Source organism: Anabas testudineus, chromosome 5, assembly GCF_900324465.2.
Source record: "Anabas testudineus chromosome 5, fAnaTes1.2, whole genome shotgun sequence".
Lineage (NCBI taxonomy): Eukaryota > Metazoa > Chordata > Actinopteri > Anabantiformes > Anabantidae > Anabas > Anabas testudineus.
In genome coordinates, this window is record NC_046614.1 from 7,062,557 (window position 1) to 7,090,533 (window position 27,977).

A 27,977-nucleotide genomic window follows, 5' to 3' on the forward strand; every position below is an offset into this window, starting at 1 on the left:
CACACAGATAAATCTACTATGTCAGTTTAAATTCAACTTTTTTTTTTGATGGTTGGTTGGACCTAATTAATATTTGAACTGTAAATATCTCCAGTGTAAATTGTGTAATGATGAATAAACAGAAACATTTAAGAGAAACTCCCTTCTTACAGTCATGGGAATATTCTCTATGAATGAGATCTGTATGGCATGATATATTGCCGCCCTCTGCTGGTTCAAATAGTCATAGACTAAACTGTGTTGACAACAAATCTTAGATACACACATGAATCTTACCACAAACCAGTATTTACCACCAACAGGGGATACAGACCTCATACAAAACACCCATACAAACTTGCAATGAAAACAAACAACCCCTTAAATAAGTACTGTTTACTGTGAGGCTTATAATTGCCTAGATCAAGTGCATTGTTTAAAGGTGTTGCAAGTAAAAATAGGAAAAAAAGGGGAATAAAAAGAACTAGAAATTAATGATACAAACAAGACAAGCAACATTTCCCTGTATAGTATTTACATGTATACACGGGCTGCTGTCTTGAAATGTGCATGTGTCTACTTTTTGTTTCATAACTTGCTGTGAACAATAAGACACATAAGAATGGGCCACAAGTACATCAAGTTAACTTTTTAAAGTCCTTTATTTTATATGTATCTATATACATAAAAATGTACAATGTACTATAAGCAAGAGGTGCAATCCGTGATAGCACATTAGGTGTGGCCCCTAAGAAACAGGTAGAAAAGCTGAACAGTACTTGTTGAAAAAATGTGTGAGCAGGATCAAATGTAGGACAGCTGCATTCTGAATGGAGCAGATCATGCCTTTACAGTGGGTGGATTATTTTAGATAAACTATGCATGTCTCATTATGTTAAAAGTAGAAAATATGAAACTCCAGTGTCTTCCCTAGTGCTGAAAACATGAGCTGCTCAGATGACACTAACACTAGATTAGATACTGGTAGTAGTGGGACTGGCCTGTTTTTTTTTTAGCAGTTTCCATTAAGTCCAAGTGGTTAAAGTGTAAATATATCCAGCAGTGTATATACAGCATTTAAAAAGGTATTCATAAAATGACACAATACTATATTCTTATGTTACTGTACTGTAACGTAACTGTTCAAAATACTAGGATATAATTGTAGTTTTAAAAAACAAATGTTATCAAGGTCTCTTCTGGAGAAATGATAGTTGTACAGTACTGCGATAACATAAAAACAAAAGAGTACAATTCCAGTTCAGGCACATTCATCATCAGCTGCAAACTGCGTTGCATTCAACTGGCAGAAATCAAATGGCACAAACTCTGAAAATCTACTGTTGCAAAAAAAAAAGTATCTCAAAGTGATCACCATTATAGAAATACTGTTGAATGGTTGTCATGCAGAGGGCCATGCCATCGCTTCATAGATATAATAAGAAGAATAAGATGCCACACGAAATTAAATGTACAAGTGTACATGTGATGATTAAAATGACCCCTTACTTAGAACATGGAACATCTTTCCTATACATATAGATCGTATAACTCACTTCAGTATCTGCAGTGTATACTTCACAATATATATTGATAATACCAAATACCAAATATTTATCCTATGGACTGTGGAGCAATGGAGACTGTTTTGGATATTTTGGCAAAGTGATTTGAAATGATGCGATGAGACATTCTCCTGCAGAACAGCAGCGAAACTTGGGAAGGTTGCGGAGCAAAGCGGAAAATGTTGCAGACTTTCACGTGATGTTTTGTGTAAAAAGATGAAACTGAGGATGCTAAATGTTCTTTCTCGGGCTTTAAGGTAAAACAATAGATGTATCAAAGCTGCTCCAGTGATCTCCAAGTGGAGGGTTTCCATTTCTTCACATAGCAGCAGCCTTCAGATTTCTCCCCCTACCACTGGGTGGCAGCCTTGTCTAAGATCCCACTGGTGATTACATTGTCATGTAATACTCTACAACAACCCAGACGTGATGAAATCTTCTTTTCTACTCGTAGTCTGAGTTCAGATGCAGCAGGTAGCTTTGTTGTGCTCCATAGAGGAGTCCTCGCAGTCACAGACAGCAGGTCAGCTGTTTATTTAACTGAGCAGGTGCTATAAAACAGTAGCCTCCTCCATCGCATTAACCCATCTGAAACACAAGGAACAGGGACATGACACGCTGATAGGCTTCAGTATATCCTGACTGATATTGAACTAATAATACTAATAAATATATATATATTTTTATAGGTTTATAGAGGAGATATGAGTCCTATTGGAAATGAAACAGTAATATTTTGGTGTGATCAGTGTTAATTTAGGAGCGGTTTAATAAGGAATACAAATCATATGATAGAGTGAAGAAAATGCTCTATGGAGATTAACACAGGTGCTCTGACTCTGTGACCTGTGGTTGATTCCTGGTCTACGCGAGTATGATTTTAATATAGTACTTGTACTTTCCAAAAACTGTGACGTTAACATCAGTGCTCACCTGCGTGCTGTATGTTGGTCATCAGCTCTGAAGGTGTAGTACAGGGTCTTCTTGTGGTAAAGATGGAACACATTGCTGTTTTCCTCTCCCTCTGGTCTCTCAGTCAGTTTGACGGTGAAACCCTGCAGAGGTAGACTCTCTGAAGCCACTTTATCCTGAGGAAACCAGAGTAAAGACATCACACACAACCCTGCAAGTTAAAAGTATCCATTTCGCTGTCAGCTGGAATAAGTGTACATGTATTTCGTGCTTCAAGAAGAAGAGAGCGGTGCAACACTCAGCTGTTGAAAGAAGAGAGAGCACAGAGAATCCCGTCATTAGTAACGTAAAGTGTTTTGTCAAGGAGGAAAAGGCTGAAATGTGTAAAATATATTGGCCAGAAGTGAAGAAGAAGAATAGACAAAGTCTGCGAGGAATTGCTTATGTGCTGATATTGAGAGTGTGGAGTGTTTTGGGGCTGGTGTGGGAGACTCTGTGCCCCCTCACCTCACGGGCTGTGAAGGTGTAGAGCACCTTGTCTTTGAGGAGGAACCAGAGCCGTTTCCACTTCCTCTTGCTCTTCTTCCGGCGCTGCAGGCTGCCGCTCATGGTGGAGCCCTCTACGCCAAGCGTCACCTGGTGAAATTCACGATACATTCGACACACAGAACTAGTCAAACATACAATACGTGGAGTTACTGAGGTCTAACGTGTAAACATTACAATCCCAAATCTGTTTTTTAGTGTACGCTAAGGAGTGCATTACATTCCTATTATTTTGTCTAATGCCTAAAGATAGGAAGATATGTTAACATGTTCAGTCTAGTGGTTCAGACTTCACTATTGTCACAGCAACCTAAGTTCGATTCTCGCTCTGGGAACATCTATTTCTATACATCGCTACACATATTTGTTCAATGAAACTAAACCGGGCAGGTAGGGTGACATGTCTAGAAGCTTGTCAAATGCGTGTTGGAATTGAAACAGTGTACGCCACCTGGTTAAGAGGGGAGCTGCTCTTCCTGCTCTTCCACAGACTTGGGGGCTGCAGACTCTGGAAGACAGCAGAGAGTGGACGACTGGCCCGGTGAGTCCTAGGGCTGGAGTTACCGCACGCTCCTGACACACTGCCACCTACAGACACACACACAGTTAGCACAAAGTTAAAAATGAAGAAACACACCAAGCATACTCCTGCGCCTGCGAGGCACTTTACACACAGAGAGCTAAGATTCACCTCTTTTTCTAAGCTCAGCATAGCAGTGGTCACACACTTTGGCCACCCTGTCTTTGAGGTACTTCAGTGGGTATCTGTTCCTTGAACATGCACGGCACACCACCTAGTAAGGGACAGATACACATATAGATACAGTGGCAAGAAAAAGTATGTGAACCTTTTGCGTTTTCTGCATTAACTTGTTGATCTTCATATAAGTCAAGAGTATTAACAAACTTTCATCTGACATTGATACTTTCAATTTAGAGTAAACATTCTCGTCAAAAGTGCAATATTAAAGAAAGGCGGAGTACAGTTAACAGTCTCATAAAACTTGTGCCTTGTATCGCACCTTGCCACAGGCGTTGCAGTGGTGTCGTCTGAGTGTGAGGCTGAAGTCAGAGGTACAGTTCATACACATCATCACATGAGAAACTGGCACTAGTACTGGAGCAGCTTCCCCAAGGGCCATCCACAACTTCTCACGGGCCTGAGTGGACAAGATAGAGATGATGCTGAAATGTTAGAAACATCATTTATCATCTGTGAAAACACTGAGAAAAAAATAGGCACTGTAGAGATATTACATTTATTATTTTTGTGTTAATCAAGAGGATTTTGTATTTTATAGAGTTTATAGAGTGTATTTATAAAGTTATGATTATCTACATTGTAAGAGTCTTGCTTTACTTCATATAGTGAAACAAGATATGATTTCTTATTAAACAAAGAGTCTTATTGTCACAGAGTGTAACATTAAAAACAGTTTTTCTTACCTCACTGCAGGGTTCACCAAATGTACACAGTCCTGCGGCATGGTCCGCTATGGCTCGACTTAGTGTGTGGAACCAGTCCTCCCGTTCTCCAACCGAGCTGAACAAATGAGCACACAGAAAATGACTGTTTGATGCCTTGAAAAAGCTGTAAACTTAACATCTAGACAGGAGTCTAACAGGATTAAATGAGTCTTGTGCCAGTAAACAAAGCAAAACTGTGAGTTGCTCACCTGGCAGAGAGTGTAATGGTGATATCAGACACTTCGATCCTAAGACAGTTCAGGACATTGTCCAGGACAGGTTTGCTCACCTGTGTGCACAAAAGGAAAAAAAGTGTCAAAAAACATTGTGCACTGAGAAGCGGGACACGAGCGATGGGAAAAGTCAACTCACCTTCATCCCAGACAGAGAGAGTGTGTTCTTAAGCCTGTACTTCCCATCCTGCTGAGGGTAGGTGTACAGCATTATATCATTCATCTAGTGAAGAACACAGAAAGGGGAAATAAGAGTCAATATTCAAAATTAATTAAACTTTATTAAAGACACAACTACAAAAAGAGCTCCATAGAAAGACATGCGTACATCGGCAGTACTAAGATTATAAATTATAAATTATAAAGAATAATGAGTTATTAACTATCTTAGTTTTTTGTTACTAAGAAACATAAATCCCCATCTGTAGTATTCAAAATGTAACACGCCCATCACCACCAGGTGGTAGTGTTACCTTAGGAGAAATGTCTAAATTGCAGCACCCATCTCATTGTTTTCTTATTTTAAGGCAACTTTCTGGCCTCAGCTACATAGATTGTGTTTCCTTTCACACCACTCATACAGTACATGTCTGTTTGTCCCGTCAGCACAAAATTCCCATGTATGCCCACAACAAAATCTGGCATTACTGTAAAGAAAGTGTTTATTTGCTTGTCAGACTAAACGTATTGTGATCCCGTGAACATACAGACATTCCATTGTGTTATGAGAAGTATTTCATTTATTCCCACACAAAAGAAATGACAGAATTCGGTCACACCTAATGTGTGCTCTAAACATCCGCTGGGGCTGTAAAGGCAGCATCCAGGAATTCTCCACCCTGCTCCGGGCTCCAGGCCTCCCCTCGCCCTCCCAGTCTTCTCAGGCTTCTCTGAGAACCAGGACTGGGTGGAACCGGCCACCTTCACCACAACAACAAACACAAACAGCTGCAGCTAAGGGGATCATTGGCTGGGGCGCGCTAGACAAAACAGTGCATGATAGCCAAGCATGAGCCCTGCCTGCGACCTCTGGGTTGCAGCCACTGCAGTTCGTCTGCTCCACCCTGGGCTGCTCATTTGTTCAAAGATTCCTTCCACACAAACCCGAATGAGTGCCAAGTTAACAGACTTCAAAAACAACTTTCCCAGATAAGACGCAACATTCGCATACTTGACATCTTGGCACCTCAGACATTTACTTTTTTGACAGTGGCATTTCATCTCGCCCTCTAACCCTTCACCTTCACATGCCTCCTCCTCATCTTCCCTTTCCACTAGCAGCTTTCTGTATCTTCTTCTTTGAGCCCGGGCTTCTGACATGGTTGAATCTTCACTTTGTCTCTGTGCTGAGTGATGGCTTTCATGTTCACTGCTGTTCTGACTCTCTTCTCTTAAAAGCCCATAAATAACACCTGACCCACTGAAGCCGTCCATCTCACAGGAGCGAGTCGCTATATCAGCCTCCAACCCTCTTCAGCTATCGCTCAACAGCAATCCTGTTTATTGGAACTGAAAAAAACACCATAACTTCATCCTGTAATCTATCTGGATTAATAGGTCTCTGTATGTGGCACAAGCATAATTCACATCATGAGACACCACTGACTGCACCAGAAACAATGGAGTGGACTTCTCTATTTCACGCTACGTGTTTGTATAACACCACCACCCCCTCGTCCTCCACCCCCTCCTCCCTGCATTCTACACAGTGTCTGGCCTTCACTTTGCTGTCAGTTCCCTCCCAATACACAGGAAGCCAGCATCCAGTGACCCACACCAAACATCCTGTAAGGAAGTTGGGCCCTGGAAAACAAGTCCTGAGAGGGGAGGAGAGGAGAAGAGTGGAGAGGGAGGCCCTTGCTGGTTGGGTGTGGTGCTTTGTGGAGGTCTAACAGCCTTGGCCTCATGCCGCTCTCCTCCCCGACCTCACCTACCTCGCAGACCGACCTCCGCCCAACATTCATACATTTTTACAGGTCATGCTAGCTTTGGATTCATCCCTGTTTCACTAATGTGGCCGGTGTTTTCTACTGCTGTGCTCTGCTGGCTGAATCACTGTTGGCTCAAATAACTGGTGTAACAATGACTGAGCCACATAAGAAAGAGGCTGTCAGAGTCTTGGCCATTATAAACACCAAGTGTCTATCCATATATTGCTCATGCTCTACTGTAGTGAAGATCCCAAAGTTTCCAAAGACGGCAGATAATCTGAGGCTGAACTTAATAAAACATTCAGCATTGTAGTAGTAGTACTGCTAAACTAAACTACATTTGTAACAGATAAGATAATTGTAGGGGTCTTCTTCTCTAACTGGCAGCAAAATGTCTAATTAAGCATAAAACACTAACTAGCTTTACAATCTCACACTGTGCCTGATGTGATGAAGTTCGAGTCATACAGCAGAAGAACAAATATTACCAGAAACAGGTGTCGTGGCTGCCTGCTTTTCCTTGAGACCTTCATGAGCGTTCCCTCTTTGACAAACATCTGCCGAATAAAACAAAATAGAGAGAAAAGCATAAGTAAGGCATTAGTTAAGTCGTCTAATTGTAGCTTATATTAACTTTGTGCTTTTTTAAATCCTATAAAAGACAACAAATACTGAAGCATTCAGATGTCATTAGAGAACAATGTGTGACAGTGAAACTGATTATTCTTCCAGACAGGTCTACATGGTGCTCACCCTTCCAGGCTTCAGAAGGTCCCTCTTGCCTTTCACGCTGTATTCTATGTGGACAAGGCGCAGCAAGTTCTCCTATGGGAGAGCAAAGAGCACAGAGATGGAGGGAGATTATCCACTGATGGATGGAAGAGGGGGACAGAGAATGAAATTGTTTCTGTTTGTAAGTGAATGAAAGGGAGGTAGGAGGAAAAGGATGTGATATCGCAAACTGAATAGTGGAGGACAGAGATAGAACGGGCCTGTGTTACACTGGCTGTCAGCCTGTGTGTGTGTGTGTGTGTCAGTGCATGTGCAGAGAAAAAAACAAAAAAACGTGACAATCGGAGGAGGCGAGCCAAAGTGAGGCACAGGGGATCCTGAGAGGCTACAGAGCGGGGGGATGGCTTGTGAATTATCTCCATGAAATGCTCATGTTTGAGGAGCAGAGTACTTAAGTCACGAACAGCTATTATATTCTGCTATCTCTCTCTTTGTAATGATACATCTCCAACTTTGTGATGCCATCACTTTTCCTCGCCCCTTGCGTTAACCAACAAGCTGCGAAGGCCGACACCAAAGAGGAATGGGCCTCTCCTTCACTCCGGCATATCGCTTAGAAGAAGGATCCATACGTAGGAACACGTCGGCTGTCTAATGTCTTCGCGCTTGAGCTCCGTTTGAAAATTGCTCTTTCATTGGCGAGCAGAACATAAAGACGAGTCCCAATAACAGCAGGGCAGGGTTGTGAATATGTCAAACGCAAGTGGAGCTTAACAGTCTGAATGTAAACACATGGGGTTTATCCAGACTAAACTCACCCCCTGCTTCAGATTGTCATTGGCCTGGTCCGCCACCTCAGAGACGATCACCAAGGCAGCTGCAACACAAACAAAGAAAGAAAGAGAGAGATTTATGCGCAACCAATTCAGTAAAGACACTCGGTGGCTGTGAGTCAACAACTAGGCCCTGATACATGTCGAGCAGCTGCAGTGTGTATGGGAGCGCAGGCTCCATGCTGAACTCTTACCTTGCGTGTCCTCGTACTCTTTAGAGTCGGGAGAGAGGTTGTTCAGGTAATCTGGAGATACAATACATACATTAACATTCATTTAAAAAAGTGACAGTTTTTCAGCCTTCTTCCTTAACTGTTAACTGTGATTTTTAAAACCAGTGTGTACTCCACAAATGCAATGCAAATCACCCACAATGGCCACAGTTCATCAAAAGTTCACCCTGACTCTCTATTTCAAAGTACTGAATGTAATTGTGTGTTACCTGTGAGTAGCATTCGGTACTGAAGTACTCTCACTATGACCTGCAGCAGCTGGTGTTTGAGTGGGATCTCAGCTTCTTCTGGGGCCCGTGTCTGTGCACACAAACACGCACACCAGCAATAGTTAGACTTTTAACAGTGGTTTGTAAGACAGATATTTTAAAGGCGGCATGTAACTTTTATAAATATGTAACAAATATTTGAATAGCATGAGCCCAAATGTACAGTGCACACATCAGAATGAGAGATCTGTAGAGATCCTATACAACATGGATTTTATAAGTGTTGAAATATGTGCACCATGGACATTGATCATATCTTCTGAATATGATTGTTGCAAAAATAAAAAAATCTGTCTCATCACTATGCTCAGACATATGTCCCATCTGTGTCCCTGAACCCACCACAAAACCACAGCTCTGTGTCTTTTAAATGGGAGGAACCTAAACAATTCAGTGCTCTGGGTCATCCAAGGTTCCCCAATGTCACAGGTGACCAAGGGGAAAACTGTCGGACAGGCTGACCTTCAGTAGAGATTTCTCCAAATAACCCCCCCCCGAACAACTCCTATTCTTCTTCTCAGAACAGTCATTTGCAGGTGAAAGGGGACAAAAATTGGCAAAATCAAAGGAAGCTTTAAAAAATCAATCAAGATCTAATTGCCTCTGACAGGTATTTATGCCCTGAGCGTTAGAGGAGCAATGGGGGCATTGGGCACACACACACACACACACACACACACTCCCAGTCTTTTCTAATCCAATGAAGTCCTATCTTTCATTAGAGAGGCACAGATAGCAGCCTGCGGGAAACAGCATCTTCATCTTATTGCACTGCACTACACAAAAAACCCATATAGACACACACCCAATTCATCTCATCTAGGACACACACACACACACACACACACACACAGACGTATCATTGATGCATCCTCCACACAAACAAACAGACACACACAGACCTTCGACGGGTGATGAGATAGCACTGATTAGGCCTGAAGAAGACTGGATGCAACACACACCAATCTGAAGCTTTTAATGAGCAAGCCTTCACAAATACTCATTTACTTTTTCCTTCTTTTCCTCATTTCTTCACATGGGTCCTCGGGCACAACCTTTGTTTGACTTTCACTTCCTGTCTTTCAGCTTGCGTCTTCCTATCTCCTGATCACCATACATCAAGTTCAATAATAACCAGCTCTCCATTTTTAAACCGGCTTGGCTTCTGACCGTTTGAGCGCCTCAAGTGTTGCTTGTAAATTGTCATCCAATTGACATTTGTTCAGAGGAAGTGGCTTTCTAGTGATGGTAATTAGCGTGTGGTTTGTTTGGGAGATCGAGCCAAATGGAGGAGGAGAGTGGAGGGAACGTGTCATGCCTCATGCAGCGATATAAACACATACACACACATGTAAGCGAACACACCTTTCAGACGTGGCCAGCTGATTTGCTGCCTGCACACACACACAACTGATCTAATTGGGGACTTGTAAAGGAGTCTGCTTCTCTAATTAGCTTCTGTCTGCCTCATTGCCCAGCTGCCTTTACAAGGAATTCGCTCCATCGCTCTCTCCCTGTATCGCTCTCTGTCCACCTGCTACACAGCCTCCTCCTGCCCTCCTGGGATTCTTGCACAAGAGAAAACACACAGGCTTTTACACAAACTCAGGCCATGACATGAATATAAAGCCAAGCTGGTGTGCTCTGGAAAGAGATTTCATGAAACTAGTTTCACGAGATCCACACAATTTGTGTATGGACATGCCACCGCGAAAAAATCAGACACAAATTCACAGAGGTGCAAAAACACACTCACTCACTCACAGGGGACGCACACACACACAGACGCACGCACCGCACTGTGTTGGCTGGTGTTTATAGATGGTGCGGTAAATGGCTGTGGAGAGGAGGCTTTAATCCTGTAAAGGTCTAGCTTTGATCTGATCAGGGTCTGTGGCTACTTCATCACTGTCATCACCACATCCACAATGAAATTACTACCACTTATACTGCTAGACTTTGGGTTGTAGCAATAAAGGTGGAGGAACAGGAGGGTGGAAAGAGAGATTAAAGAGAAGTGTTGAGAGAATTGAGGTTTAAGCTAGAGAGTCGCATGTGTGTAACAATTAACCCGTGAGGGTTATTGTAATGAAGTATCATGTCACACAGCCAACGCATGATAAATGACGCTTGTCGCTCTTATTACTAGGCACAGTGTATCCTGTGACCTGTACGTTTGCCTTTGCTCTCCCTCGGCCCTACTTCTCCCTCATTACAGAGGGGGTCACACACACTATGCGACTCCCAAGGCTGTGCTCGCATACACTAGAGCATGTTGTGTCCCTAGACAGAATAATATTATTGCACTGCATGTAGGAAGTAGTGGTTAATGATGGGAGAAAAAGCACAGATGTCTACCTAGAGAGCTGATATTATAACCCCTCTGACTCAAACCTTCATGAATATTGAGTATAGTATAGAAATATCTGCGTCATTGTATTCACCCAAAGTTTTTTCTAAATACATATTTCCTAACATCCCATATTCCCCTCTATCCTCCAGCTGGCTGTTTCGGAAGCTATTAATGTAGAATTTGCATTATGCATGAGAACTTACTCTGATCGACTGGAGGTGTGTTCATTTCACACCAACCAATGGGAATGCTACATAATGAATAATGTATTTTCTCTCATCCTACTGGTGTCGAAGGAACTACAGTTTCTGAATGGTAGGACAAGTTTTAGACTAAAATTATTAAAAATATAAGAACATAGAACATTATTGACTTTGATATTGAAGATTATCGAGGGCTAAATCCCAGGCTGACATAGGCAGTGTGACACAAGCAGTGTGAAAACATGCTCTAAGATGCTAAACATCAGTGTTTGCTGAATGTGGCAATGGTTTAGAGTCTTCAACTTTCACCTCCACTCGCTTCCATTTGCATTAGTGCCACTAAAGTCTGGCAGAGTCAAAGTTTTTCTTGGAAGGGGCAGCTGCTGCTGAATATTCATGAGTGGAGACAGTTGGTGCCTTGTCCATTCGCTTTTCTTATCAAACCAGAAACGCCTGGAACCATTGTGTCGGCCACTCACAGCAAGTCAGAGTACAGCGTGGAGCTGGTAATGAGTAAATTTAGGTAGAAAAGGCAGTGAGTTGAATGAGTCACTTTGTTAACCCAGACTTCAACATAAACAGAATCCTGTGAAATGATTTTAACCCTTTTGTGTTAACCCACCCAAAAGAAATGAAGCTAAATGACAAAACAACAACTAAATAATGTTCAGTTCATCTATTTTCTATACAGTGTGACCAAGGTGCTGCTGCTACACAGTGATTTTAACTCTGAAAGCAGTGAACCGCTTCTATAAACGTGGAGAGGAATAAATGTGAAAAATAATCAGTTGTCTTCCTAAAGGTTTGGACTTTGCACATTCCTACTCAATGTGAGGAGAAAGCAGTGATTAGGAGAACCAGGAACACAATTTTTGGACCATCGCAACATTGTTAAAAAAGATCCTTGACTGAATTTTGATTTCTTCACCCAAAGCCCACTTCTCTGCTCTCCAGGGAGCTTCAAGGATGAAGAGATTCATGCTGGACAAAGAATGAATAGGCCCTATTTGGTGTTGAGTGGGTATAAAATATGTGAGCATGACCATGATAGAAAGGTCAGTCCCGTGGAGAGGAGCGGGATGGGGGAGGGGGGGGGGGGGGGGGTGAGAACGGCCTTTATCTCCCTGTGGATGCTAGGTGACTAAAATGTAAGTTGAGAGCTGCTCAGTGGGTGCCAGAGAAATTTCATCTCTGCTTCATGAAACACCCAAAAGGTTTTACTTTACCTCCAAAAACATCAGCACTGAGCCTGTACGTAGGACCTATTAATTGGTATGTATTGATATGGTTTTATTGGTAGGAAAGAGTTAAATACAGAAACCACAACTCCAACATCCGATAGGGGGTCTTGTGTGCCTGTCCAGTGCTTTACCTCAAATTTCTTAACGATGCTGGCAAAAGCCAAGTTGTTCCTGCAGCTCTCCTCCAATAAGGACATGCTACGATCATACTCTGAGATGTAGGTCTCAAAGACACCAAAGTCCTCTCGACGAGACAGAATCACGTCTACCACTCTTGGGTTCTCCTCCCTTCAAAAGGAAGAAAATCAAAGTTTACATACATTCTCTTTAAACACTTAATGTATAATTCCCATATATGACCAAAAGGAAAACTCTTACACAGTTAGATAAAGTAAATTTGGCATGTGCCTTTGAACTGAGCCAATATTAGTCACTGAACTGAACTGAAAGCTCCAGTAATGAGTTTTTGCTAAATCAGCTACAGAACAGAATCCATGCACTTAGTTGGTATTCAGCCTTGTAGCAGTCGGACATAGCTGTAATACTTCATGTGAATTTATTGTGGCTACATTTGTGAAAATAAAGCACATTATTAAATTAGAAGAAAACTTAGCATCAACTGTACTGTAGAAGACCTTATCACTACGGTGAGTTGTGCCCTTACCACTGACTAATGCGTTCCTCCAACTCAGTGAGGATGCTGCTGTGGAGGCTGTAGACCTGTGGGAGCACCCCCAATATTTCCCCTAACCTCTGCTCCTCCAGCACTGGCTCGCCTTCATCACCCACTGCCTCAGCCACTGCTGACCTGAAGTCCTACAGAAGACAGGGAAGACAGGATTTGTGGTGACACCTTTTTTAAGAGGAACCGCTGTAGGGCTGAATGATGAGGGAAAAGAAATTGAAGAGATGGTTATGAGAATGAAAGGAGGGGGGCGGAGATGAGTAGGAGAAATGAAAGACACAGGGGAATGAGGAATGAAGAGGGGGAGAAAACTGGAAGGAAGGACGGTCAGATCCTCCTAAACATCCTTCCTGCCACCCTCCCTTCATATCACCTCATTACTTTGGGCTCTGTCCAGGCATTCAGGAAAGGCGGCACTGCTTGTACAGGAGTTACACACCAGGTGTTGTTGCATAATGACCTTGCTACTCAATGACACAATGCTGCTTTGTACGTAGTCCTCCCTTTTCATTTCTCTGTATAGGAGAATCTGAAAATTCAAGAGTTTTTAGGGCCATTGAAGTCCATTCGGCACACATAAAACATGTACAGCAGGCATTAATAACTGCAGTGTCAGAGACTAAGAGGACTAATATGAAGAGTTATTGCACATGGGAGTATAAAATCGGGGAGGAGGTTATTTATCTACTTAGCAAGGAAGACAAAAAATGCGAAAGTATGTGAATCATTAATAGGTGTTGATTTGCTTTAAAAGATCTCAGCTTTTCCAATGGGCAAATCATGAGCTGGCATCACATATAAAACCTCTCTGTGTCTGTGAGGGACAAGGGAGCCCATCTATTTCAGTTCTGAGTAAAGCACGGACATAAAACAAATAGAGATGTCCCAGTTGGACCCGAGATAATGTGGTGACACTGGGTGCTCCAGAACATGCTGTTCATCATGCGCAATCGATTGTGTTTGAGTTAACATTCATCATGTCTACCAGGGAGTAGAGCGGCTACTTTAACGGCTTTGCTCGACTCTGTCTCCCAAGTTACACACACACGCCTCATGCAGCCGCATGAACGAGAGGAGCTTTACTCTCCACCTTATCCCTATTTTTCTCACGTTAGGCAGGCTATGAAAAAATGTTAAGCAGTTGGTTGGGCAGCCAGTCATGTGCAGTCATAACTCAGCACACAGAGTCTGTTCAGAGGTCACAGGCTACAAACAAGAAAAAATAATGACTCTGGTCCTCATATGCTGAAGCTATTACAGGGAAAGTCCTTTAGAGGAGGAGCACAGCCTCCCTTCCTATGTGGAGACAGTGTCTGGAAATTCTTTGTATTCTTGCTATTCCTTATCAAACAATGGAACAATGGTTCATGTGTGCCTCTCACTTAACACTCTCCTGCTTTTCCCCCCAAACTGTGTGTTTGTGCATGTTGTGCCACGGGAGTGTTTCCCAGCTGAATTACTCGCTTTCATGCTAATTACGAACTGGTCTGCATCAAACAGTAACCAACATCTCGACATCTTGCAAATGCAGAATAATAAGAACCTAACACTGTGCATGTGCATAATGCATCAGTGTGATGAAAAAACCTTTAGTGTCACCTTTTAAAGGTGGTGAGACGATTCAATTAGGTGTCACTGAGGACGAGCCCAGGCCAAGGCTACTCTGTGTGGGTTTTTTTTGTGAGCACAGATCATTTACACTAAAAAATAGTCCCGCCTTCACTTGAAATGACTGTCAAAATGTCACTTTTTAAGCACTGGTGCCCATATTGACTTGCAGCACATGTTTCTGTCTGCAGTTTGGCAGCGACTAATTAGTATAATTGAGCATCATGATGAGATTGCAGATTTATGATCATTAGAGAGGTCCATTGTATAATATTTGCATTAGTTTCTGTTTAATAGCATTAAATTGCACATTAAATAAAGCTGTTGCTTTCGTACTCACAGCGGGCTTCATAAATTATGCTGAGGGGGGCACACATTAGAAATTCTGGTTATGACCTTATTCAAGGTTACACAGTACAGGGTGAGTGATGGGCTTCTCTGGGTTCGATGTCTCTAGCTGTCTGGCACCCATCACCTTAATAGCAATTTGTCCACACTACTCTTGAAAAGGTGTTTTTTTCCTTTTTAAACAAAATGAAATAAGTGTTCAGATGAAGTCCACAATTTGAAAGATGTAAAGTCCTTTCTTTGTCTTGTTTTGAGAGGCACTGTGAGAAAAATGATGGAAATAGATGACAATAGTTAGCTGTGATGCAAGGTCAGTCTCTAAACGCTCATCTTTATACTCTCTGTCCTGCTTTGACTAGACTAGTAAATCTACATACAATACATCTACTATAACAAATATAAAAGGCCCCAGCAGCATTTTTGTGACATTTCGGTGGCAGATTGCCAGCCGGGCTGCTTGCATATCTACACATACAGTATCAGTTGAGTAAGGATACAAGGACAGCATGAGTAAGAGCGCCTGGTGTGTGTATACTGCGTCATCTTACAACTGACCACACCAGAGTACATGTCACATTTGTCAGGACCAGGAAGTAGACCTTGCTGCAACAACATTGATAAACCTGAGCAGAGCCTTTCAACGGGGGCAGGAGGAGAAGATGGAGACAGAGACTAGGGGGCAGACACAAAGGATATGATGCTATCAGCAGGTTTTCAAGAGCATTTAATAGGAGCAGGAGACATTTAAAGTTAATGTGACACATCCATAGCGTGGCAGCATAGGTTGTCCTACCTCTTGAAGGTTCTGGAGAGCACTGACATGTCTGCAACAAAAGAGATACAACGGATTTAATGAAACAATGAAAAAGAATGTATAACCATACACAGCAATGCTAATCTTTCTATAAAAACTTCTTAAATTATTTAAGTTGGGCATGATGAGAAAACTACATCAGAGGAATGGTTGAGTACGAAGCGGGGCAAGGGCAAGGCTGGTGCATTCAATACGTTTCACAAGACACTTGTGTAATTGGCTGTCAGCAGCACTGCATGCCGCTTAATGAAGTAGCTCTGGAGTGGGAGAGATACAGTGGGAAAGAATGGGAGAAAACAAAAGATCAGATTTGGATGCGGCTTGCTTGTGTTTTGCCGACAGTGACAACAGGGAAATCCGCGTGTGCAGATACTCACTGTCTCTCGGAGTCAACGAGCTCTTTGGCAACGTAGAACGCTCGGGATCGCCCATCAATCTGCGTGACAGCGGGGGAGAACAGCAGGAGATGAATGAACAAAACTAATGTTTCAAGGCTTTCAAACATTAATAGGAACATCTATGCATCAGCCAAGATGACTGGCAAAAAAGAAAATTATTATTTAGATTTCTGCTGTCAAAATAAGACTGATTATTTCATTACTGTGCAGCATAGACACGAGACTCTCCCACATGCTGGACTCCTAAATTCAGATACATTATGTATGAGAGGTTGTGTGTGTGTGATGACAACAATGCTGCCCATTGATTTAGAGGCTAATCACAGGGTCTCAAAACATCCTAAAACATAACAGTGAAGCCATTTAGGGCAATTGCAGCAAAGCTCCTGTGCTTTGTCAGTGTTATTTTTTCCTATGTGGGGCATTTCACAAATACTCCATGAAAGGTGCACTTATCCTCATTTCCTTTAAATAAAACCAAAACACACTTCCATTAAATGACACTGTTCTCTCCGGCCCTCTTCCTTTCGGTTTTTTATTTAATTTATGTTTTTTTTTTCTTTGAAGAAGAAGAAAACAAGGAAATGTTTGTCCCATGTTGGGAGAAGGGTCCTGATATTATTGTGGCAGCAGCAGCAGGACGGGGTGGGGTCCATCTCTGAGCTACTGTAAAATGGCTGCCTTCTACTGTCCAGAAGTGTGGGAAATTTGATTTGATACATCTTAGCTGGTACAGCAGTGGATCACAGAGAAATTTTCATACAGTAGTGCCCAATCCAGAACATTTGATGCTCTCCTGCTATTGTTCTTATCTATTTCATTTGTTTCTGCGTCTCATATATCACCTGTCGATCGTAACTCTGCTCTGCCACACCCTCTTCCTCCTCTGAGGTGCGGCCATGGTCCTCGTCCGCTGACAGCCCAGTAGAGTTCGAGTTCATTGGGAAAGGCTCAGTGTAGGCACTGCCAAGGGAAGAAACCACAGTATGAATACAGCGTAAAACGCCACAGATATAAATATTTAATGGTATAACAGGATCTACACTGTAACAGGTGTTTAAAAGCAATGTTCTTAAACATAAGGAAATACACTGAATATTTTCAGTGGGGGATGCAAGGAAGGTTCAAGGAAAATAGCACATTTACAGTGAAAAGCCATTGCATCGCATACTATTTTTGCAGTATAGTCTCAAAACACTGAGCAATATTCCAAGTCCCAAGTGTAAATATATGTTTTTTTCCTTTTCCTGTGTGTCTCTCTGAACATTTCCACTACTCACATGGAATCCTCCAGAGGCACACTTTAATCCCTTTCATGATTGACTCTTCTCACAGATGGCACAGTTGTGTATGTGCACTGATAATCCTTTTGTGTGCACCTGTATCTGCGGGGGCTCCTCTGTACGTCATTTCATATGTAATCCCTCTTAAAGTTACCTGTGGTAATTGCTAATGTCCTCTGGCCCATTAAGACCCACTCAGTATGTTAGATACATTTCATATTGCTACTATGATAACCGGATAACAAGCACAGCAAAAGCTACTGTGCAGTGGAGCAAACCGTGCACAAATGCACTAGAAGAGGGACAATTTGATTTTTTTATCCAGGTTCCACTCTGTGGAGTATTCAGAATGATATCAAGTTAAACTAACTTATAGAATTAAATAATTTGTTTGATATTTAACAGGAAGTTGGTCACTTTTCTTTTTAAATGCACATGTTATATCTGTTTTTTCCAGGATAACCTAACCACTAAATGTGTTCAAAATGGCATAAATTTGATACTTAAATTAGATCTGACTCTTAAAAAACAGATTTCAATTTCGCTTTACATGGATAAAAACAGACGGCGTTAAAACAAATGTTTGTCCTGACAAGTCCTGAGTGTGCAGAGAGACTACACTGCAATTAGAAGACCAAGGGTTAACAGAGATACCTGGTGGACTTCGTGTCCATTCAGATATACTCATACTTCATGAGGAGCACACTACACACACTACACACACACACACATGCATCAGACCTATTGGGTGGGCTGAAGAAAGCACCTACAGGCCATTACTCATGGTTGACCTCAGAGTAGACAGGTCAACCTGATTCTGGGTGATGCTGGGAAGGAAAGAAAACTGGAGGGATGGGTCTTCTTTGAACTTATTCTTAAACTATGATTTATTGTCCCAGAGTGCAGGGAATTACTACATATGTCCAAGAGGAACTTTGTGTGGAGGATTCTCACCTTGACATTGACATCAAGAAAAAGCGTTAAATTATGTCTTGGAAAGACATTATTTATTTTTAAGTTGCTTGTGCTTGATGTTATATCTCAGTATCCGTTTAGCCCATATTTCACACAGTACGTTCCCAAATTAGCTCTTTTAAAGCTTCATTTCACACAACATTTAGAAGTTATATTTTCAAATAACATGTCAGAACTTTGTTGACATATGCTCCAAAACACATGTTAATGTGGGAGATGACTCTGTGAATCATATTGATTGAGCAACCTGGCAAAGACGTTCCCTAAAATTCTCAGTCAGAGACAGACAATCTACGCCAAAGGTAGAATCTCATGACTTTCAAACAATATATCTACAACGTCTCCCACACTGAGGCTTCAAGCTATTATTTACTGGAAGATGTATGTGTGGCAGACTCACAGGTTAACAAGTGCCTGGTTCTTGCATTATCAGAGACTTCATGATGAGGATGTACAGTAGTGTGTGGGTAATACTACTGTAATAATATTTTTTAATACAAAAAGCCCTTTGATAAGACCATTAAGGCAATGCTATTATGCCAGGCAACTCCAACGACTTTTATCATGGCAAAGTTAAATCTACTGTGTCAAACACACAGGAGACACAATGACAAATTCAGCCAATCTTCTGTGAATTTGATGATGCTTGTAATATGTAATTCAATTGAGCTAAACATTGAGTATTCAAATACGTATTATGTGCAATCAGACAGGCCTTTTCCCTCTTGTAATGGCACCATTGCAAAAAAAAGAGCAGCTGAATAGGTTCATTAGCCTGCTAACTATAGAAAATTGGGAAACTGATGGGGAGATTAAAAGACTGGAAGCGGTTTCAAATTGTTTGCTCTTTCTAATGATGATGATTACATGTAGGCTGTAGCTGTTGTGCTGCTGCACTTGTGACAGTGTGTGATGAAGTGATTTGTGAAGATGCTGACGCTCCGACTTCTGCTGACATGCACTGGGAGACGACTTTGGATATTAATAATCCTCCCAGCCTCTGACTCAGGCATAGACATGTAGCGGTGTAATAACTCCTGCTCGTCTCTTTTCAGTTCATTTGTCCTCGAAACCACCACCAGTATCAGAAACGAACTTTCAAGTGAGAGCCTGGAGGCATTTCGGACAAACTGGAGGAACAAGAACAACAGAACTAGCATTCCTGATGGGACCACACCTCATCTTGTTGTTCAAGGAAGAGTCTGGAAACCTCCACCCCATCACAGTGACCCCCTTCCTCCCTTTTCTTCCCCCGTCATATCTGTCCTCCCCTGTCTCCACTTCTCTGCCCTCGTCCTGCATTTCCTGTAAACAGGGTGGTGGGAAGCTCCTAGGCTGGACATTTCCTCCCTGGGGACGACCTGGCAATGGCCTCAGAGTGCCTGGCACTAAGCCTGACTAGCCAGAGACACACCCTGTCCACCACCTCGCCACACAGCCACCACCCAGTTCAACAATGTACTTAACATGGCTCCCTCATCACTACTCAACACTAACATAACAGTGGGTGGAGAAGCTGTTTTAGAGGCCACTGCAGGGCTTTGTCATCACGCTGGAGAGGTTCATGCAGAACAGTTTCAAATGAAAATGATGCAAGGGGAAGCTAGAGAAGTAAAATATCTGCACGCATTAGCAGTATCTTCCTGAACATACAGCAACATTATTAGAACTGTTTACACTATATACAGGGACAACAAGACATCTGCATTACTGTTGTAAGTCTACCTGGAATTACTTTATGTTGACATAAAGAACACTTAATGGTCTCTGTGTAGAGCACAGTCACAAATCCTGGGCTTTTTTTTTTTTTTTATGGCAAAATGTGTTTTTTAACACACATTTGTTGCTGTACAGCTACCTGGCAAGGACAATGCTGCTGAGACAGCAAGCTCAGCAGGAGCTTCTAATCTTTGATAAAGCAGCACATAGTTGCAATTTATTGTGCATACACATGTATACACACACACACACACACACACACACACACACACACACACACAGACATAGACTTTAGGCTTGGAATGAATCATGCCTTTTCTTTTTCCATTATATGTTATCTTGCTAATGAACACGTCTCTTTGCTTAGCCTAAATATTTGTGTTGAAGTAGTGTCTGAATGGTGCTATAAATTAATCATGCAAGTGGAAACAAGCCAAGCCTGTGGCACAGCAGCTTTTTAAGTTCTCCTTAAAATGCTTGTCTGCTACTGTGGGCACTGTCCTTTTGTGGGCAGTGCTCTGGGGCGATTCAGTCATTTTCTTCACCACAAAAATCCACTTTCTTCTCTGTGGCACTTTAACCACATTGACTGTTCAATGTGTTCTTAATAAATCACTGACATCCACAGCGAGGCAGCCTGAGATTGCAACAATGTTAAGTTGAGTTTAGTGCAAGATGTGCACACAAAGGCAGGGACAAAAACCTATGCTGACTACATAACTAACGTTGTGGGTACACATTTGCACAAACACACATATATATATATATATATATATATATATATATATATATATATATATATATATATATATATATATATACTCACACACAAATAAACATAAACTCTTGTTGTAAAGTCACACTAAAGACAGGCTTTGGCAACAGAAGTATCTCTAGGGGGACTGTGGTGAAGGTGAGGTGACAGGACAGATAGGTTCTTTGCATCATTGTGAGCAGTGTGAGACCTCCAGCAGACAATAAGCCACATCAATAACATCACTGGGAGGAAAAAAAGCACTAACTGAGGGACTATTGTCTAGGAAATGGAAGGCTTTCTTATGTAAAAATACGTTTAATGTGTAAAGTACACTGGAAATAAACAGCGTGCTGCAGAGAACGTCTCAAGGAGCGGTTAACTAACAGCTGCATATCAGTGAACTACAAGCTAAGCTAAGCTGTTACCTCGGAAAAATTCTTCTGAAAGGCACAATCTTCTCATTAAATTGGTGAAATAAAAAACAGTTCACTGTGTGTGACTTATAAACAAAAACATTAACATGAATTAAAAGAAGCTGTAGCAACATTTTGCCCAAGGATTACCTGAAGTCTGTAAGGGAGCTGTTGGTAATGGCCCATCTCTCTGACCATCACACATCAATTTTATTAGGACTGAGAGAAGACTGCGGCCCAGAGAGGCTGAAGGTGTGGTACAGACTGGGGTAATTTGCCACCCTCTGACCACAATGATTCCTCACTTTATCACACACTGCACTAAATCCTGCGGCCCCTCAAGGGTCCAGCGTAAGAGGTCCACATGGGAGAGAGCTACTTTAATAAAAGCCCTCCTAAACTTAACCATAAGTGTCAAGTACATGAGAGCAATTACAGAAGAAGTGCTCCTGCTCCTTTCCTCCTGTTCTTACTTCCCCCTCCCCCTTTACCTTATTTTATTGCTATACTCTTTGTTTTCTTACTCTCCTGCTCCTTCATTTAACACCTCCCCTCCCCTCACTCGTTCACCCTTTTCCCATCCTTCTCCACCTCCTTGTGTGAAATTCAACTCCCCCACATTTCTTCACTTCTAATTGCAGACCATAATATCTTTCTCTGATTTGAATAACCCGTTACCCGTTCTATCACCTGAGACTTGCAAAGGAACTAGCAGCACCAGATGTGACCTCTAAATCTACCAAATGAAAAACAAGCGTAACCCCTCCCACATGTATTGTCTATCTTACCGAAGCCAGCTACGCCTGACACAGCAGGCTGCTCATCTCTCATTGAACAATTCGCTACAAGAGGGAGATCCAATTCTACTCAGCCAGGTGCTCTGTGGTCATGAAAGATACAGTATGAGAATATCCGTTAGCTGTTGAAGGGCTCTTGTGAGTGGTTAGGTTTAATTCAACTCATTACAGCTAAAGTTGTTCCAGTAATAAACATTTTCAACAATTCCATAGAGCAGCAATGTATGTAAAGGACATCTAAATTAATTCTGAAATGTGTGAACTGACTAATTATCTGATTGACTAAGAAGACTGATTAGACCCAATTGGAGTCAATTATTTAAAGCAGTGGATTTCTGGAAACAATTCATGGCAACCCTGTCTCCTAAAAATTAGACTGCATACTACTAGACTGCAATAGGAAATGTGTTTTTGTGAGGAGCGTAATTGCAACAAAGTTTTATAAACATAATTGCCGTATGTTCACAATTAACGTAAACATCAAGTCGCAAATATGTTCACACATCACATAAATGTCCATAATACAAGTATTTTTTGAATAGAACTCTGGTCTGCGGCTTGTTAGGAATTAATGTTATAAGCCCTCCATCCATCCCAACTACCTTCTTACAAATCGTATTCTGTAAATAAATGTATTGCTTCATTTGTTCACAAAATACCCTGTATTAGAACATGATTATTACATTTGCTATAAAGAGTGTAGTTTCAGTTTAGCTGCATAGGAATGTAATAATCAAGAGACAGGGTTGCGCCATGCACAAGGTTTAAAGCTACATTTAAGGGAACTCTAGCACTATTTCTTTAGTAGAAAGACCTTCCACTGAAACCTTTTCACGATTAAGTCAGAGTATCATCGAGAGTATCAGAGATCAGTGCTCACAAACAAAATGTCATTGTTGTGCGTATGGTTCCTTTGAGTTTGCCACTGTAATTTGAAAGCATTTATTTCAGAGACAGGTGTAATGTAGAGTGACATCTGTGTTTCTATAACTATCTGTGAATCTGCCCATAAGAGTTTACCTGTGATGGTACAAAACCATTTAAATTTAAACAAACGTTTACTATACCTTTCAGTGTCTGCTTTCGGTGTCTGGGGTTTGGTGTCAATCCCAGGGAAACTGTTCATGTCCACATAGCCATCATTCTCATTAGAGGCTACTGTTGTGCGGTTTAGATCCTCAAAAAACTCTGTAACAGTGTGGGATCTGGTGGGTCTACCAGGAATCTGGATGTTCTCGTAATCTGAGTTCATGGCTGGGATGTTTTCATAGTCTGATGTATCTGCACTGGGGAAGGAGATGGAGCGGGGTTTGGTCACGGGCAGAGGCATGACAGAGCGCCGAGAACGCTCTTCAAAGGACTCCACTCTGGAGACACCCCTGCCATAAGCTTTGGGGTCACCTTTACCTCTCTGGTGGTCTTTGTAGAGGATGAAGGATGATGGCAAGTCTGAAGGACGTTGTTGGGGATTCACCTTGTGCGACTGGAGCTGAGGAGAGCTGCCGGTGCTTCTACGATCAAGCTCTATGACTCTTACTGGGCCATGGTGGCTGGATTCAGAGGAAGAACGTGAGGAGCGGACACTTCCATCGCTAAAGCCTTTGGTATCGGCCTTCCTCTTGAATTTGAGTGCCAGAAAGCGCTTGAAGGAAGATTTCTTCTTCTTAGGAATGTCACTGGTTTCATGCTGAATCAGGAGTGATGGGGAACTCTTGGTGACGGGTCTTTTAGTAATGTATGCCAGCTCAAAGGGTGGTGGGATGTCCACCAGAGATGTTGGCGTAGAAACCCCACTGGACGATTGATGGCTACGCTGGGAGAAACTTCCAGAAGAAGTTATGACACACGGGAGTGAGAGGTTATCATCTTTCCTCCTTATCCTGATCTCATCCTTTAGAGACTGGTCAATCTCTGCTGTGGTACTCAAGGATAATTCTGGACCTTCTGCAGAGCGAGAATACAACAAGAAACGACGAGACTTCATAGACGGGATCAGACAGTTGACACCAGGCTGCTGTGAATGGATGTGAGGTTCATTGTTCTTATCCAAGGCCACTGTGCAGTAGTCATGAGTCTGATACTCTGTCCCTGTCTCCTCTGGTACTGTCTCTGGGACATAACCTGGAACTTTCCCAGAGTAAGAGCGTGACCGTGTCACAATAGTTTTTCTATCCACTGTGACAAAGTTTTCCCCTTCTGAGTCAAAGCCCGCCTCTTCGTATATATGCTCTTCGTTGTCTGAGTCTGTGTCTTCATAGTAAGGCACAATATGGCAATCTAGTTCCTCTATGTCTTCTTCAAAGGCCTCAGTCGTATGGGCGAACACCACCCTGTTGGTGAGCTCGGGGGTGCGACCCAGGTCTAGGTCTGCTGGCACAGTGATATTGCACAACCTCAGACGTGGCTGACAGCTTCTTCTTTGGCTGTTAAAGGCCTGCTCTCGTTTAGCTGTTCTCTCTTTTGCACTTTTTCCTTTGATATGTTTCTTTTCTGTCTCTTCCTCTTCGTCTTCTTCACCTATCTCGACATAATCCTCTGATGAGACACACTCCAGCTGCTCGCAGTCGTCTTCTTTGAGGCGGATTGATTCATCAATGTCTGCATACTCATCCGCTGACTCGCAATCCTTTGCTTTGTCTTTGTGCTGATTTGACTGCTCCATGTTCTCCTCAATCTCTCCCTGTTCTGAGAGGGCTTGCTTATCCTCTAGCTTGTCCACATCATCGGATGACACATAGTAAGGTTCCTGGTTAGAAGCATCTTCTGTTTGCTGTTCATGTGAAGGTTTGTCATCAGTGTCATCCAGACTCCACTCTGGGTCAGCAGTGCCAGTCATATCTCCTGGAACAGCTTCTATGACTGAATAAGGCCCAAACACGTCCTCAGTGCTGGATGTGAATCTAAAACAGCCAGAAATGTCCTTAGTGGCCCGTTCTGGTTGCCATACCTCTGCATCCCCTGTTTCAGCTGGGTCACATGACTCACATGTATCACTAGCATCATCTGTGGGGCCAATCACATCGTAAAGATACTCCTCGGCCACAGTTGGAAGCACGCTAAATCCAAATGCAAATCCCTCTTCTTCCAGCTGATTCTCATCTGTGGGTAAGTCAGAGTGCAAACAGTCTTCACTTTGTTCGCTGTCTGCTTCATGAAGTCCAGTTTCACTATCCCTGTCACTCTGACTGAGTGAAGGTGTTTGATCAAGGTTTTGTTCATCTATATGTTCATCTGAGTGTCCCTTAGGATCACAAACTATATCAGTCTTTTCTTCAACACTCTGTTCCTCTTCTTCCACCTCCGCACCTGCTCCATCCTCTGTTTCAGTCGGAAGAGGTGAAGGCGTTGACGTAATCTCATTATCATTGTGATTGCCACCTTCAAGCTGGTCAGTGTTTTCATCTTCAGTAGTGTCGACAGCAACATCTCCTTTTATTGTCTCATCAGAGCCAATGCTGTCTATATCGCCATCTTTATCTAATATGTCTGCTTCTTTTTCCTCCTCAGTTTGTCCCTCTACCATGTCGTCATTGTTACTGTTTCCTGTGCCATTGTTGTTGACCCCATCTTCTGACTCACTTTTCTCCTCTTTGTCCTGATTTCCCTCAGCCATGTCATGGAGATCTTCAGTTTCCCCATCAGTGTGAGACACGCCTCCGTTACTGAGGGGGCACGGCTCCCCCTGTGTTTGAGGCTTATACAAGGGCCTCGGCTTGGGAGCAACAGGAGGTTTTGGACCACGCACTGGGGGACAAGACCTGGACATCAGCTTGGACTGCACTTTGATGGTCAGGTGACTGCGGACCTTTGGCTGAGGGACTTGCAGTGGGTTTTGAAAATCTGTACAAAAACAGGAAAAGGTAATGAAATGCTGTTATTTTTATTTTTACTGTTTACACACCACCCCAAGAATAAACATGTGGGCCCTCTGGCTTTGTAGAACACAAAGAGGAACCCTAGTCCTGTATAGTAGCCAGTGACATACAGAACGCTGCAGCGATATTATCAGGAGGAAAGTTGGTGAAGTTTAAAAAAGATTTTAAAAAATTAAACAACACAGCTTACGAAATTTTAGAACTGTCATTAAACAGTCCCATACTTGGTGTGTGCACACCCCTTGTCTCTTCCTGTTATTTAGTACCTGCCCTGACGCACATCCTATTAAACCCTGCGTGCACTCTGGCTATCTCTGAGCGTGTTCTCTCTTTCTCTTTTCTTTCTCTGAAAGCCTGAGTCTAAATGTGGGAGAAACTGTCATTTCTTATCCCTTTTCCACGTTTCTTTGAAATATTGCAGGTTCATTAACCAGTTCAGAACCTGCTTGAAAAACACCACACAGGATATCCATGGGAGAAGGATACTTACAGCACGGCTCCCCCATCACTCCTCCATGAACCTCTCCAAGAGTACACATTTTCACAAAAACAAATGGACTTCCTTCTCGCCATTCTTCCTCAATTCTCATGAAAAGTACTCACACAACACACACACACACACACACACACGTCTTTTGAGTGCCTCAAAGAACAATAAAACTGGGAGAAAACAAGGGTCCCAGTCTGACGAAGCACCCCATTGCAAACAACAGGATATGAATTATGCAACAAGAATTCAATTAAAACAAATGTTTGAAAAACAAAGGAAGAGATAGACACTGGAACCTTGGCTGTGCCCAACATACAGGATATGATTTCATTTTCCTCATAATGAAATGTCACCTCTCTGAAATGTCACCTCTCAATCTTTTACAACCTGAGTAACAAAATGTTAGACTAAAATTGGATTTATGAAATTATTATGAAATTAAGGTTTTTGTTGAAAATGTTTTACCTCAAAATAAATAAATAAAAATAATAATAATAATAATAAAAACATTTTATTATTACATTGGGGAGATAATTCACACACAGGACACTGCACCTGCGAGACATAGTTCCCTGTATAAAACTGCAGGTCTTCATTAACACTGACTGTAACCCACTTAAAGCAACTTCACTGAGACTCACGTTGATCCTTAAATATGCATTCAAAACACTTCCGTAAACCAAATTCTGTAACTGTGACTCTCCCTGTAGAAGTGTTGTTATGGGAAAAAGAATAGAAAAGCATTTCTGTTGATATGATTCTTCTTTGTACCTGTGGAACAAGTCGTTTCAAGCAGTGCGCAAAGGTGCATTGGTAAATAAACAATAAACACTATATTAAATTAATTAACCAACTGCCCCCATCCTCCCATATAAACACACGCACGGTCACTTTGATCTCTTTAAAACGTTTAAAGTTTAGTGTCTTCACACTCGACGTGAACAACAAAGATTCCCAACCAACCTGCGTTCATTGTGGGACATCATCATCCACGGGAACCGACAGTTCTCCTCATGTTTCCCTTTACGCGGACCGTCTCCTCTCCAAACGACGTGGACGCTTAATCCAAATGCAAACACATTGCTGGGAAATCAAGTTGCGCAGGAGCAGTTGCAGAACATTCCCTTTTTGGGTTTTTCTCCAGTCGAAGTCTACTTTCGAGGAGGACCCCTGTGCTTGTGGAGTGAGCAGCAGCAGAGCTCTCAGCCGGCGTACATCTCCAGTGATGATGCTACAGTATAGTGGTGCGCTCCTCTGTGGAAACGGGAGGTGCTGCTTGGCGCTTCCTGAGGCAGGACTAATGCACGGCGCGAACCAA

At 42.3% G+C, this 27,977-nt stretch overlaps 1 protein-coding gene across 2 annotated transcripts; it reads right to left on the bottom strand.

Annotated features, from left to right (window-relative positions):
* Positions 1-22: 22 nt before the first annotated feature.
* fgd5a (FYVE, RhoGEF and PH domain containing 5a) lies at positions 23-27,898 on the bottom strand. Of its 2 annotated transcripts, none has more exons than XM_026347875.1 (21): positions 27,623-27,898; positions 23,362-26,134; positions 17,196-17,313; positions 16,330-16,388; positions 15,932-15,962; positions 13,162-13,313; positions 12,629-12,785; positions 8,641-8,731; positions 8,393-8,443; positions 8,184-8,242; positions 7,387-7,458; positions 7,122-7,190; positions 4,842-4,925; positions 4,679-4,758; positions 4,449-4,545; positions 4,025-4,162; positions 3,694-3,796; positions 3,454-3,590; positions 2,964-3,092; positions 2,478-2,632; positions 23-2,132 (listed from the first exon to the last, which is right to left on the bottom strand). In XM_026347875.1, exons 1-21 carry the CDS (start codon positions 27,630-27,632, stop codon positions 2,096-2,098), a joined length of 4,602 nt encoding a protein of 1,533 aa, XP_026203660.1. In that variant the 5' UTR covers positions 27,633-27,898; the 3' UTR covers positions 23-2,095. The 2 variants fall into 2 exon arrangements, with proteins under 2 accessions (XP_026203660.1, XP_026203662.1); XM_026347877.1 differs by having other exon boundaries at positions 24-2,132; positions 2,991-3,092.
* Positions 27,899-27,977: the final 79 nt, after the last annotated feature.